We start from the raw sequence: 16,066 nt of genomic DNA on the forward strand, positions 1-16,066 counted from the left end.
ACTGGGTGTCAGAAGACTCAGCTGGTAAGACTTGGGGTAAAGCATGTGACTTCCTAATCTTAAATCCAGTAAAGTACAATCTTTTTAATCAAATAATACACATTAGCACACTTCACAGAGCCAGCTGGGTATCAGACTTGCAGCAATATAACAGGGCAAAACATACTTCTAAGGTAAAATAAATATAAATAAGTGGAAAATCAAGGTCGAATGCACTTTGTTTCTGATGTCTTCAAGAGACGTAATATACGTTCATTTTGTGTGAGGTCTGCTGGTAATTCATTGGCCTGAAATTAAAAATAGGGGTTATAACTTTATTTTCGATACAGCATCAGATTTGCCATCTGTGTCTCATTAGGGAGATTTCGCTTCACTTTCTGTTCTGTAGACTCAACAGGAAGTGAGAGGATATCTTTCCAATGTGACGGAAATCCCTTCTTTGGCAGTTGTCATGGAAACAAGTGTCGTTATTGGAAGTTTTTGCCTTTATTCCTGTTCTGGTAGTAGCTCAAAATGTTGGATTTACCCTCACTTTCATTTTCGGTGACATTGGTGATCAGTACAGTTAGTTAGTTAATCTTACTAATGAGAACACAGACAGCAATAAATACATGACAGTAATTCTAACCTCCCACTCTATCCAAATCTAAAAAAATAAAAATATATGTGCCTTTTGTTATACTTTAAATATTACTTTTAAAGATAATTTCTCTAGATATGTGTGTGTTTCCTATGCACTGTGTTGAATCTACATTAAGTAGACCATGTCATATTTATGTTATAATGTGAGAGGCTCCCTAATTTTTTGCATAAAGTGTTAGCTCACCTTATTTCGCATTGAAGGATTGGCGCCTGCTTCCAGGAGAAGGGCTACAGACTTGATGCTTCCACCGAGCACTGCAGCATGAAGAGCGGTGGATCCATTCTAATTAAAGAGAAAGTAGAGTTTATTTATTATCAAAGATGTGTGTGTATGCCACAATGCACATAAAGAAATTTACTAAGAACATGTAAAAAGATCAACTGATTGAGATGATCAATTTACTAGATAGGAACTTTGTCATACAGATGGCAGTAGTGCCTAAAACCAGGCTAATTGTTGGCAAGGTTAGGTTAGGTTAGAACCCAATTTGGTGATACATAGTCTAAGTATTTGGTGGAGCCAACCCTTGCAACCAAGTGCTGTCCATGTCTTTCTATGTTTATGGTCATTTTACAGTCAGTACTGCTGTAAAATTTATTTTGGGTTGGTGCTAAATATCCCCTCTCTACTCAATCTGGTCACTCACTGTCACTCACAAATGGCATCTTTTTTACTGTGACCAAACGGACCACAGCGAGGTCCCGGAAACCCCCAATTCTTAGTTTTGAGGCAGTAAATGATGCATTAATAATTGCATGCATTAATAATTGCATTAATGATGTTATGGTCAACGACAAACTGACACCATTTTGTTAGACGCCCATGATAAAAATATACAAGTTTGTCAGTCCTTGGATTTATTATGCCCATCCATTGCATTTTGACAACTTCTTTTTAGCAATCATCAGCAGAGTGAGAAGACCGGAGGAAAAAGACATCACAGGAGGGAGAAAACCAGAGAAAGAAGACACATTGGAGCTACGACGTGGGACATTCTTAATTTTTAATAAAGGACTTGTCAAAAACCATCTCTTGTTTTCTGTAACACCACACTTCTTTTTTTTGTGAATGGGTAGCGGTACAATGTACCTCATACTTATTCACATGGGTAGGGGCAGTATCTGGGGGCTTGTTAAATGGGGCTTCCAGATTCTGATAAGCCCCCTACCCGCAGACCGCCACAACCACCGCCCAGGGTTTTCGGGAAGAGGCCCTTGTCCCCACCAATATGGGGACAAGGGGCCAGATTCACAAAAGAGATACGACGGCGTATCTCCTGATACGCCGTCGTATCTCTGTTTCTATCTATGCAACTGATTCATAGAATCAGTTACGCATAGATAGCCAGAAGATCCGACAGGTGTAATTGTTTTACACTGTCGGATCTTAGGATGCAGTACCGCGGCCGCCGCTGGGGGGAGTTTGCGTCGTAAACCAGCGTCGGGTATGCAAATTAGGAGTTACGGCGATCCACGAAGATTTTTCCCGTCGTTACGTCGTCGCAAGTGTTAGATTTCCGTCGCAAAGATAGGGCACCTTTAACATGGTGTAAAAGTACTCCACCATGTTAAAGTATGCCTGTCTTTCCCGCGTCGCTTTGGAATTTTTTTTACATTTTTTATTTTTCCCAGCGTAAGTCTTTTTTTCACGTCGCGATTCACAAAACGTAATTTCGCGCAAAGCACGTCGGAAAATTTGCGACGGGAGCATGCGCAGTACATCCTGCGCGGGAGTGCGCCTAATTTAAATGGTACCCGCCCCATTAGAATTGGGCCGCCTTGCGCCGGACCTGTTTACGATACACCTCCGCAAATTTCCAGGTAAGTGCTTTGTGGATCAGGCACTAAATCGGAAAACTTGCGGCGGTGTAACGTAAACCGGTTACGTTACGCTGCGCCCGCTCTACGTGAATCTGGCCCAAGAAGGTGCTTTGGGGTGGGGATCGCAGAGCCAGCTGTCCCAAATTACCCACTCCCCCATGTTACAGGAAGTGAGCGCCTACCCCTCCTGGATCATACCAGGAGGGGTAGGCGCTCACTCCTCCTCCCCTTTCCTGACTTGCCAGGCTGCATGCTCATGTAAGGGTCTTGTATGGATTTTGGGGGGGACCCCACGCCTTTTTTTTTCGTGGGGTTCCCCTCAATATACGTACCAGACTGAAGGGTCTGGTATGGTCTTGAGGAGGGGACCCCACACAGTTTTTTTAAATTTTGGCGTGGGGTTCCCCTTCAAGATCCATACCAGACTCATAGGTATGTTTTGATTGTTCAAAGGACAAGTCGCAATCATCTCAAAGTTGGATCCCGTTCATTGAAGTCGGATGAAAGTCGGACATAAAGTCGCAGGGAAAAGTCGGATCGGAAGTAGTGCAACTTCCGTGTCAGAGCAGTGTGAACCCGGCTTAAATTATAGTTCAGCTGTTAGGCCAATCTTTGGACATGACGGTTACAAGATGTTGGGTTCTTTAAGGCTGAATTGCCAACTACCCAGATTGGTATCTTATTATGATCTCACAGTCAGTTTAGTGGTAGATGGACTCTTGTATAAGGCCCCTAAGCAATAGGGGCCTTATACAAATAAGCACATTGAGCTTGTATTGTGGCAAATTCTCTGATTGTGGTCTGTATAGGAGGGATGTAGCGATGTTCTGTTCTAGGTATGGTGTCATTACAAAAATACTTATTTATTTAGAGAAACTAGAGTAAAGATGCCTACAGACCTCAGACAGTAGCCCACCATGCATGCATGAGCCAGAGCCAGTCACTGAACAATCCTGCTTTTTCTATGGAGCAGGGAACAGGCAGCACTATAACAACATTTGTTCCTGCCTGGAAAAAAATACCATTGGATAGAAGAATCCAATCTGGCCAATCACTTCATCCTCTAAGAATGCTTAGCCCAGGCATGATTTTTTTTTTTTTTATATCAGAAAAGTTTTTATTGCTCACAGAACAAACAAGAAATCAACAATATGACATCTCATACAAGGTATAAACAATACTCTACACATACAGCTCTTCGTCAGGGACCAGGCATGTATACATCCTACCCTATAGTGCGTCCTCCCGTCCCACTCTCCCAGATCTAGCAGATTTAGTTACCTCCTAACAATCTCGTCTGAACGAGCTCCACAGGGCTCAGACCAGGTGTGGCAAGCCATGCATCCCATATTCTGTCAAACTTGCCCGCCCTACCCCTGTGCTGATAAATGTATTTTTCCATTACAAGCATCCTGCCCATATGTGTCACCCATAGTTTAAACGTGGGGGGTGCCTCCAGTTTCCATTTCAGGAGAATGACCTTCCTGGCCTGGAATAAAGCTCTATTAAATGCTGTTCTAGTCATCTCCTCCGTTACCGCCCCCTCCAGCACTCCGAGCAGGCAATAGACTGGTTCTAAGGGAACGGAAGTCTGGAAGACAGAGTTGAGCGTGTCCATGACCTCCCTCCAGAACCTGTGGAGTTTGGGGCAACGCCAGAGCAGGTGAATCAAATCACCCATCCCTATCCTGCACCTGTTGCACATGGGGTCAGGGACCCTGCCCATTTTAAAGAGTTTCACAGGGGTATAGTGAACCCGTAGTAGGATATATAATTGCGATATTCTCTGTGCGACGTTTAGGGAACAACTGTTGACCACCTGCATTGCCTCCTCCCACATGTCTCCTGTCAATGGCCCAACGTCCGCCTCCCACTGATCTGCCACCTTCATAGGGTGTACCTCTAAAAAAGAGTCAAGCAGCATATTGTAGCACTGCGAGATAATGCCTTTGGTCTCCGAGGCGTCCCGTAGGATGCGGAAGACCGGAGTGGGGGACTGAGCCCACTCCACCGCACCCCCCTGGGCCCTAATTGCATGTTGCAGCTGAACATAGTAAAAAAGCATGTTTTGTGGGAGCGCAAACCTGGACCTTAAAGTGTCAAATGGGAGCAGTGTGCCCCTGCAAAAAATCTGTTTGAGGAGGCTTATACCCCGAAGGCGTCACCGGGGACCCTGATCTAGTTTGGCTAATTCAATGTAAGTATTGTTATCCCATATCGGGCTGAATTCAGTGAACCCCGTGACCCCCTGGAGCTGCCTCGCCTTATTCCACACCTTCTGGGTAAGTACATATGTGGGCATTTTCCTATTGGGTTTCTGAAAGTGCTGAGCCTCAAGTCCCTCCGGTATCGACCGGGCCCCAGTGCCAAACAGCAGAAGCCTGGCCGAGGAACCCGCCGGGGCCGGGGACATGGCACCAATCAGGTGCTGTAGCTGCGCAGCTAGGTAGTAAATCCATGGGTTGGGAAGTGCCAGCCCCCCTCCCTCCTTGGGTCGTTGCAATTGCTCCAGCTTTATCCTGGGGGCTCTAGTGTGCCATAACAGTTGTCTAAAGAGCGAGTTTACCACTCTAAAAGTTTTAAGGGTGATGACTATCGGGGAATTGTGGAGCAGGTACAGCAACTGCGGCATCAGGATCATCTTAATGAGATTGGTCTTGCCCGCGAGGGACATTTGCAGCCTATTCCATATGTGGATCTTGTCTCTAAACCTGGTCAATAGGGGAAAGACATTCAAACGGCTATAGTCAGTCACTTTGGGGGAAACATGCACCCCCAGGTATTTAAAAGAGGACACTACCGGGACAGGGGTTGAGGGGCTACCCTCGGACAGAGGAGGTCCGTCCAAAAACATCAACGCGGATTTAGTCCAATTCATGGTGAGGCCAGAAAAATGTCCAAACCTCACCACAAGGGACATCACCTGGCTCAGGGAGTCATCTGCATCTTCCAGAAACAGGAGCATGCCGTCGGCGTACAACATGAGTTTCTCATGCATGTCTCCGTATCGGAAGCCCTTTACTGCAGGGCAGTCCCGCACCAGAGCCGCCAAGGGCTCGATCGCCAAGGCGAAGAGCAGGGGGGACAGGGGGCAACCCTGCCTGGTCCCCCTGCCCAGAGCGAAGGCAGGAGACATCCGGTCCGACAACCGTATGGCCGCCTGGGGCGCGTCATACAATAGTCTCACCCACCTCAGGAAATTAGGGCCGAAGCCAAACTTGGCCAATACCGCCCACAGATACCGCCAGCCGACACTGTCGAAAGCCTTATTGGCATCAAGTGACAACAGTGCCCTTTGGCCGACGGAGTCCGATGGGGTCTGCATGTTTAGGTACAAGCGGCGAAGGTTGGTCGCGGTGGAACTGCGAGGCATAAAACCCGCCTGGTCAGGGTGGATTATGGATAGAATGACCGTATTAACCCTCATGGCTAGTACTTTGGCTAAGATTTTAACGTCGCTCTGCAGCAGGGAAATGGGCCTATACGAGCCTGGGTCGAGGGGGTCTTTGCCTGGTTTCAGCAAAAGGATAATGTTGGCCCTTGTCATAGAGGGAGGGAGCTTCCCCTGTTCAAAAGCAGCGTTAAAGACCTCTAGTAATTTGGGGAGAATCTCCCCCCGTATTGGGTGTAGACCTCCATAGGGATCCCATCGTCTCCCGGAGCCTTACAGGTAGGGAAGGAGGCAGCCGCCTTCGTTAATTCGTCAAGGGTAAGGGGAGCGTCCATTGCAGCGCGGGCCTGTCGGGACAACACCGGGAGGGTCACTTCTTCTATGTATGTCTGTAGCTCACTGTCAGGGTAGTCGTCACAAGGTTTATACAGATCCATGTAGAAGGTCGCCAACGCGGCAACTATCTGCTCAGGATCATTCACTAGCCGCCCCTGAGAATTACGAATCGCTCCAATGGCCGGGGACGCCTGTTGGGACCTGGCAATCCTGGACAAAAGTCTGCCAGTCTTTTCCCCCTCCTCGTAATAAGCCTGCTTGGTGAAGAAACGTTTCTTTTCCGCGGTGGACGCTCTCAACCGGTCCAGGGAGTCCTGGCCCGATATCCAAGCGTCCCTCGCGGAGTCCGAGGGGTCTGTCACATATTGTAGTTCCAGTCTCTGCACCTGGTCCCCGACCTGTTCTAGAAGTGCTGCGGAGTTGCGTTTAACGGCAGTGATTTCAGCGATAAACGTGCCCCTAAGGCAAGCCTTAAATGCATCCCACCCCTCGACTGCACCACCCCCTTGGCCATTTTCCGCGAAGTATTTTCCTATCTGCAGCCCTATTCGCTCATGAGAGGTGAACAGTTTTAACCAAAATGCGTTCATTTTCCAGGGGGCCCTGGGCAAGGAGGAGGCCGGGCGGGTAATAAGGTGTACTGCCAGGGGTGAGTGGTCCGATACCCCTCGGGGGAGGTATTCCGACTTGGAAACCATGTGTAGAATCTGGGTGGACCCCACACACAGATCAATGCGTGAAAGCGACCCGTGGGTCTTAGAAAAGCAGGAGAATTGTTTGGTCGTCGGGTGTCTGGCTCTCCAAACATCAATCCAACCCACCTCCGCTAGCAGGCCGCTCAAAATGGTGCCTCTGCCCCCCAGCGGTGGTATGGCTGGCGGATGCCTATCTAACCTGGGGTCCAAGCACCCGTTAAAGTCCCCCATAATCATAACAGGTATATCAGGCTTATCCGCTAAGTATGACAGGAGACATTGTATAACCTCTCTAGAAAAGGGGGGGGAATATATACAAAAGCAAGTATCATTGTCACAGTAAAGAGTTTGCAATACAAAAAAACATATCTCCCTTGGGAGTCTATTACCGAGTCTACTTCCTGGTAGGCCAAGGATTTGTGAACCAAAACACTCACCCCCCGAGAGTAGGAGGTGTGAGTGGAGTGGTATGCCTTGCCCACCCAGGAAAGTCCCAGGCACCTTATAGTGTCCTTCATAAGGTGAGTCTCCTGGAGACCCACTACTGCGGGATGGAACTTCTTCAAGCATGAGCCAATCATAGTGCGTTTCAAGGGGTCATGGACACCACGGACATTCCATGAAACTATAGGTGTGGTAGCCATGACCGGTGGGGATTAATGGCAACGCCGTGCGGCGACAGTGGCACAAGTCCACCTCGAGCACAGGAGTCCAGAACAAATAATGCATGCCTGTGTGCAGCAGTCCATGTGCGAAGTGGGTGGAGGTATAAAGAATAGTGTTGCTCACGAATATTCGCATTGCGAATATTCGACTCGAATATAGCATATTCGAGAAATCGCGCTATATTTCGAAATTCGCGGTGAATATTCGCAATTCCGAATATTCGATTTTTTACAATTTTTTTTTTGAATCAGATCACATCCTAGATATCTCCATCGACGTCTAAAAGCATTGCTGGTATCATTAGAGACCCTGGGCCGAGTAGCTGAAGCGTTCATTGAATTTTCCAGAAAGATCGCAATGCGATTATTCGGCAAACGCAATATCGCGCGATTATTTTCTTCGCCCCTATCTTCCGCATCAGAGCGATTTTTACAGTTTCATTTTTAAAACAGATCACATCCTAGTGATCTCCATAGACGTCTGAAAGCATTGCTGGTATGATTAGAGCCATTGGGCCGAGTAGCTGAAGCGATCATTTTATATTGCCGAATATTCGCAATGCGAATATTCGGCAATAGGAATATTGCGCGATTATTTGCTCCGCCCTTTTGCATCAGAGCCAATCAGAGTTCTCCTTCCACACTCGTCACAGGTTAGCAACCAATAGGAACCTGCCTGCATGGACATTATATAAGCTCACTCCCAGCACCATTTCATTGCAGATTCAGAAGCTGGCTATAGAGTGTGGAGGCTGTTTCTGTGTTCCTGGTTTCCTGTGTCTTTGTTCTTGATTGATTTAGATCATCACCAGCATTGCTATTTAGTGATTCCAGTGGATCTTTTCCAGTATATCAACTGCTTTTTTCAAAGCAATAGACCCAAGAGCTTTTTTCAAAGCTACGTTTTGTGCTGTTTTGTGCTGTTTTTTTCATTTGTGTTACTGTTTGATCCTGCAATCCTCCCTGTTCAGTTATATTTGCAAGAGATTTCAGAACACATTTTGCTGAGCTTTATAAAAGAGCTTTTCTAAAAGCTAAGTTTTGTTCATCTTGTGTTACTGTTAGATCTTGCAGGTTCGCTGTTCAGTGATATTTGATAGGCATCTCAGTTCAAATTTTGTTTAGTTTTCCCTAAAGAGCTTTTATAAAAGCTAAGTTTTGTGTTCAGTTTAGTTAAATTTTGTGTAGTAAGTGTACACACTGTTAGTGTACATTTATTTCATCTAGCTTAGCTTAGTGTGTGTTTAGTGTCTGTGTTTTGTGTTTAAAAAAAAAAAAAAAAAAAAAAGTTAGTGTTTGTTTAGTGCTTTTTTTTTTTTTCTTTAATTTTGTAGTCCTTGTCTGGTGTACTACTTTTCTTATAGTTTAGTAGCTGTCTGTGTACGTCTTTGTCTGCGTGCCTGTCTTGTAAAAAAAACACAAAAACACATTTTGTTCACATTTTCCCCCCCAATAAAGTTTAACCCCCCCACACACATATCAGCAATAATGAGCGGCATCCGTGGCCGTGGCAGCAGGGGTAGGGGAGTTACTCCCAGTGCTGGATCGCTGCCAGCACGGGGTACCTCTCGTGCCCCTACTAGTGGTAGAGGATCGGGTGCAAGGGGAGTACGCCTGATCCGGGAGTTCTTCCCATCGGGCAGCCGCCCGATATTGCCATCTCAGGCTCAAGTAGTGGTGGACTACATGGGGCACAGCAGTGCCACTGAGTCGTCGGTCCCGACTCACAGTAGTACCACCATTACACCGTTGCCTGTACTACCCCCCCCCAGCCCCCAAGAGTCCAGCATCTTACTGTTCGACAGCGACAGTGATAGGGATCTCTTGGGGGAGGCCATGCATCAGGCAGACCTCCAGCTCTGTCCTGATGGTCAGGACCTTTTTGAAGGGATGGATGAGGAGGATGGGATACCTGCTGGCAGTATCCCAGAGACATCCCTTCAAACTGGTGCTGCTGTTTTGGTGCAGGAAACAGCAGCACCTAGTCAGACCCAGGCGTGGGTGAGGGGACAGCGGAGCCAGGCTAGAGGCTCCATGTCACGTGGTTCCCTCAGACCAACACATCTCAGCCCTTGGTCTGACATCTCTGGGGGCGAAGAGGGTGACCCATCATGGTTGCCATCTGACGCGTCGGCTCACTACGTCAGTGACGACGGGGAAGGTAGGCACCCTGGTGAAACGGTGCGCCAGGTCACCACCAGGGAGACCATCGTCAGGGTCTCCACTGGTGATGGCAGCAGGAGGTGTCAGGAGGAGGAGCAGCAGCAGCAGCAGCAGCAGCAGGCAGCTCCACCTGTGCGCACCGAATCCCAGCAGGTGCAAGTAAGCGTCACCCCATCTGACAGGAGGGCGGTGCTGAAGTCACCTGTCTGGAATTTCTTTACCCTGGTGGCAGACAACCCTACCGTGGCCATCTGCCGGATTTGTAAAGTGAGGGTGAAGAGAGGGAAGTGTTTGGCTCGGGTGGGTACCACAGCCCTGAACCAGCACCTGAGGATAAACCACTGGGCGTTGTATGACGAGATGAAGCGTGGTGGTGGTAGCAGCGCCACCACCACAAGTGAGCAGGGTACAGCAGCCCCTGCCACATCTTCATCTGTTTCCAGCAGGTCATGCCCCCCCGCTCCCTCTAGTAGAGGTACTGGTACCGGCAGCCAGACCTCTACTTCCACAGCACCCTCCACGTCTGTGTCCCGCACTGCCGTCCGGCGCCAGGCGTCGATTTCAGACGCCTTTGACCGCACCACTCCCTTCCCCCCTGGAGACCGACGTGTGCGTTCCCTCAATGGGCTCCTGGCAAGGGTTATTGCCCAACATCTGCTGCCCTTCAACATAGTTGACAGCAACCCCTTCAGGCAGATGTTGGAGCAGGCCCAACCCCAATGGCGTGTCCCCAGCCGCCATTTCTTTGCCAGGACTGGTGTCCCTGCCCTACACCAGCACATTGTGCAGAATGTAACCCTGTCACTGGATCACGCTGTCAGCGACAGGGTTCATCTGACAATGGATGGCTGGACCAGCAGGCATGGGCAGGGACGCTACATCAGCTTCACGGCCCATTGGGTTTCCCTCCGAGGCGTCGGTGAGGGATCGTCGGCAACCGATCTTGTGGTGCCGCCCCGGGGTGTCCAGGGGAGAACTGCTGGTCTCCCTCAAGCCACTGTCTCCGCAGCTGCTGAGCCTCCCAGCAAGCGCCCCCGTAGCTACTCAAGTGTGGGGCACGTGCGCTGTCAGGCCGTGCTCCAGCTTGTTAGTTTAGGGGACCGGAGACACACTGCAGAAGAAGTGCTGAAAGCACTTCAAGCTCAGGTCCAGAAGTGGCTGACACCCCGAAGGCTCCAGCCAGGTATGGTTGTCTGCGATAACGGCAGCAACCTACTCGCCGCCCTCCATGCTGGCAGTCTGACGCACGTGCCCTGTCTGGCACATGTCCTCAACCTGGTGGTGCAGAAGTTCCTGCGCACTTATCCAGGGTTGAGTGACATTGTGGCAAAGGCGCGTAGGATTGCCAGCCACTTCAGGCGCTCCCCAACCGCTACCGTGTCCCTGTCCAAATTGCAGCGGAAGTACAATCTGCCCCTTCACAGGCTGATTGTGGACAGTGTGACGCGGTGGAACTCCACCCTCCACATGCTGAAGAGGTTGTGGGAGCAGCAAAGGGCGGTGAGGGAGTACCTGATGGAACTAGGCACTGAGAGGGCTTCACCACAACTCCCTTTCATCGCCTGTGCGGAGTGGGGGCAGATAAACCAGGTCTGCCAAGTGTTGTCCTCCTTCGAGCAGGCGACCAAGATGGTCAGCAGTGAGCAAATTGGCCTCAATAGCGTGCTGCCAATACTGTTCATGCTGGAGAGGACACTAGATCGCCTGCTCGAGGCTGGGGAGAGTGCCTTGGTGGAGCAGGAGGAGTCAGCAATGCTCCACCGAGACCAGGGCCAGGACCAGGAGGAGGAGGAGGAGGAGGAGGATGATGATGAAGAGGAGGAGGAGGTGGTTGCTGGTGTCGTCCCGGAGTCAGGGCCTGGTCAGGAGGGAGAGCCGGTGTTGGGGGCACCGATAGTCCGGGGGTTGGGCAGGTCTGAGTTTGACCAGCAGCGCCTCAGGGAAGAAGAGTCGCACCTCATTCACCTGGCCAGCATTGAGGAGTCACAGCGGGCTGTGCTCTTCCCCATGGCTGCCCACATGCTGAGATGCCTCAGGAGGGACCCCCGGGTTAAGACCATCAAGACGAGGGATGATTTCTGGATGGCCACCCTTTTGGATCCCAGGTGCAAGGGGAAACTGGAGCAGTTCATCCCAGCCAGCCGGAGGCAGCACCGGATGGAGGAACTGCAGGCAGCCATTGTCAGACGGTTGGAGCAGGCAACTCCCCGGCCTCCAGTTGTCCCCCCTCATCTCACCCAGCAGGTGGCTGCACCCAGCTGCAGCCGAGCAGGGGACCTAATGGAAGAGATGAGGATGTTCTTCCAAACCGAGCGACCCAGTACCACCACCAGCAGCAGCAGCAGCAGTCACCACCAGCGGCTGGCCCACATGGTGGCAGACTACATGGCGTCCGTCGGTGCTTCTGACAGTATGAGCACCGACGACCCCATGGAGTACTGGGTTGCCAGATTGGACACCTGCCGCGAGCTCGCTCAGTATGCGCTGGAGCTGCAGCCGAGCAGGGGACCTAATGGAAGAGATGAGGATGTTCTTCCAAACCGAGCGACCCAGTACCACCACCAGCAGCAGCAGCAGCAGTCACCACCAGCGGCTGGCCCACATGGTGGCAGACTACATGGCGTCCGTCGGTGCTTCTGACAGTATGAGCACCGACGACCCCATGGAGTACTGGGTTGCCAGATTGGACACCTGCCGCGAGCTCGCTCAGTATGCGCTGGAGTTATTGTCTTGCCCCCCCTCCAGCGTACTATCTGAGCGGACATTCAGCGCGGCAGGTGGGGTGGTCACGGACAAGAGGACCCGTCTGTCCACAGACTCCGTGGACAGACTCACATTCATAAAGATGAATGAGTCCTGGATCGGCGGTGACTTTCTGGCACCCGTCGTCGGTTCAGGGCGCTGAAGGGTCCCTTGCCATGCATTCCCTGATGAAGCCCCGGACCAGATGTATTTACAGTGCTGAATATAACTATTTCAACATCAGAGAAAATCAATGTTAATATTTGGTACAGTAGGCTTTCTTTGCAATTACAGCGGTCAAACATTTCTTGTAGTTTTACACCAACTTTGCACACACTGGAGGAGGGATTTTGGCCCACTCCTCCACACAGATCTTCTCTACATCAGTCATGTTTCTGGGCTATCGCTGAGAAACACGGAGTTTGAGCTCCCTCCAAAGATTCTCTATTGGGTTTAGGTCTGGAGACTGGCTAGGCCACGCCAGAACCTTGATATGCTCCTTACAGAGCCAATCCTTGGTTATCCTGGCTGTGTGCTTTGGGTCATTCTCATGTTGGAAGACCCAGCCTCGACCCATCTTCAAAGCTCTAACTCAGGGAAGGAGGTTGTTGCCCAAAATCTTGCAATACATGGCCCCGGTCATCCTCTCCTTAATACAGTGCAGTCACCCTGTCCCATGTGCAGAAAAACACCACCAAAGCATGATGCTACCACCCCCATGCTTCACATTAGGGATGGCGTTCTTGGCATGGTACTCATCATTATTCTTCCTCCGAACACGGTTAGTGAAATTATGATCAAAAAATTATATTATAGTCTCATCTGACCACATGATTTTCTCCCATGACTCCTTTGGATCAGTCAAGACAATTATGTCAGCAGTTATTTCACACCCTATATACTCTTATTAAGACTGCTGTACATCATGGCAACTCCTGCCCATGTGATATGACTCTGTATCAACTACTACTGTTAATACTACTACTGATGCTTCTGCTGCTGCTGCCGTCCAGTCAATACACCTATGTCAGCAGTTATTTCACACTCTATATACTCTTATTAAGACTGCTGTACATCATGGCAACTCCTGCCCATGTGATATGACTCTGTATCAACTACTACTGTTAATACTACTACTGCTGCTTCTGCTGCTGCTGCCGCCCAGTCAATACACCTATGTCAGCAGTTATTTCACACTCTATATACTCTTATTAAGACTGCTGTACATCATGGCAACTCCTGCCCATGTGATATGACTCTGTATCAACTACTACTGTTAATAATACTACTGCTGCTTCTGCTGCTGCTGCTGCCGCCCAGTCAATACACCTATGTCAGCAGTTATTTCACACTCTATATACTCTTATTAAGACTGCTGTACATCATGGCAACTCCTGCCCATGTGATATGACTCTGTATCAACTACTACTGTTAATACTACTACTGATGCTTCTGCTGCTGCTGCCGCCCAGTCAATACACCTATGTCAGCAGTTATTTCACACTCTATATACTCTTATTAAGACTGCTGTACATCATGGCAACTCCTGCCCATGTGATATGACTCTGTATCAACTACTACTGTTAATAATACTACTGCTGCTTCTGCTGCTGCTGCTGCCGCCCAGTCAATACACCTATGTCAGCAGTTATTTCACACTCTATATACTCTTATTAAGACTGCTGTACATCATGGCAACTCCTGCCCATGTGATATGACTCTGTATCAACTACTACTGTTAATACTACTACTGCTGCTTCTGCTGCTGCTGCCGCCCAGTCAATACACCTATGTCAGCAGTTATTTCACACTCTATATACTCTTATTAAGACTGCTGTACATCATGGCAACTCCTGCCCATGTGATATGACTCTGTATCAACTACTACTGTTAATACTACTACTGATGCTTCTGCTGCTGCTGCCGCCCAGTCAATACACCTATGTCAGCAGTTATTTCACACTCTATATACTCTTATTAAGACTGCTGTACATCATGGCAACTCCTGCCCATGTGATATGACTCTGTATCAACTACTACTGTTAATACTACTACTGATGCTTCTGCTGCTGCTGCCGCCCAGTCAATACACCTATGTCAGCAGTTATTTCACACTCTATATACTCTTATTAAGACTGCTGTACATCATGGCAACTCCTGCCCATGTGATATGACTCTGTATCAACTACTACTGTTAATACTACTACTGCTGCTTCTGCTGTTGCTGCTGCCGCCCAGTCAATACACCTATGTCAGCAGTTGTTTCACACTCTATATACTCTTATTCCTACTGCTGTTCATCATGGCAACTCCTGCCCAAGTGATATGACTCTGTATCAACTACTACTGCTAATACTACTACTGCTGCTGCTGCTGCTGCTGCTGCTCAGTCAAGACAACTATGTCAAAAGTAATTTCCCACTCTATATACTCCTATTACCACTGCTGTTCATCATGGCACCTCCTGCCCAAGTGATATGACTCTGTATCTACTACTACTACTACTACTGCTGCTGCTGCTGCTCTGTCAAGACACCTATGTAAAAAGTTAATTCCCACTCTATATATACTCCTATTACCACTGCTGTTCACTGATACCACTGATAGTTAATTTATCCCTTAACTACCCCCATTTGTGAGGGTCGGGGTTTTCCTTTAAAGTCCCATGCAAATCAATGGAAAATGTATGTTCCCACATAACTTCTGTACGCCTGGAGATATTTCAATAATACCCGCTATACATATTACTTATATGCCAAATAAAAATATATAACAGTTAAATTAACCCTTACCAACACCCTTATATAAAAGATGGGTATATTTATATTACTATGATTTTCCTCCCCAAAAGGTTAAGATAGGAAGACCGGGCAACGCCGGGTATTCAGCTAGTAATAGTATAAAATGTTTTCGGTTATTATTAAGCTAGATGTGTTGATGTTGATGTTGATGTGTTAGATGTGAAGTTAGATGTGAAGTTAGATGTGTTTAAAAAACTAACAATTTCAATAAGAAATGAAACCTTTGCAAAATATAACATTTTTTATTAAAAAAAAAAAATTAGGACATTAACTTCTGAAGCTCTGTCACCTCATCCATGTTTTTCGCCAGTTGTTGCACCAGTTGTTGATTTTGGCGCATCAAAAACAGTATCTGCTGCTCATTTGCCATTACTCTCTTCGTGAGGTTTTTCATGGCAGCTTGCTTCACCTCTAGCTTTTTTAGAACTGTTAGGATATAAGAAAAAAACATTTGGATTTCAAAGACCGTTACGAAAGATTATTTTCAGCCATAAAAATAATAAAGTCTGACTTAAGAGACTCTATGAAAGAGGATCTGGCAGAGGCAATTCTCTTCCTTAGAACTCTACATTGCATTTATTTGCATTTGCTAAGCCTAGAACTACATTTCAAGATTAATATAAACCATTTCTAGGTTTTTCATATTTTTTTTTTTGGGTTCATTATAGATAAGCTTTGTTTTGGTTCTAAAACAGCCAAATAATGTGGTCTGTATTTTTGAACTGTTAAAGATCATGTTCCTGATGTTTAAGCCTGCTGCTACTATCCAGTCACTTGATTGTTTTCATTGTGTTTGTCTTTTGCTTAAAC

At 48.1% G+C, this 16,066-nt stretch overlaps 1 protein-coding gene across 3 annotated transcripts in view; it reads right to left on the bottom strand.

Moving 5' to 3' along the window:
* Nucleotides 1–64: 64 nt before the first annotated feature.
* The window catches only part of ANKRD29 (ankyrin repeat domain 29), an 88,082-nt gene continuing 72,080 nt past the window's right edge, over nt 65–16,066 (bottom strand). For all 3 annotated transcript variants that reach the window (XM_040354077.1, XM_040354076.1, XM_040354075.1), the window contains 2 exons: nt 827–925; nt 65–287 (listed from right to left, as the gene is read on the bottom strand). In XM_040354077.1, the coding sequence (XP_040210011.1) occupies nt 201–287; nt 827–925 (186 nt within the window). In that variant the 3' untranslated portion in view covers nt 65–200. The remainder of the gene's footprint in view (nt 288–826; nt 926–16,066) is intronic.

The sequence above is a fragment of the Rana temporaria genome, chromosome 5 (genome assembly GCF_905171775.1).
Source record: "Rana temporaria chromosome 5, aRanTem1.1, whole genome shotgun sequence".
NCBI classification, from domain to species: domain Eukaryota; kingdom Metazoa; phylum Chordata; class Amphibia; order Anura; family Ranidae; genus Rana; species Rana temporaria.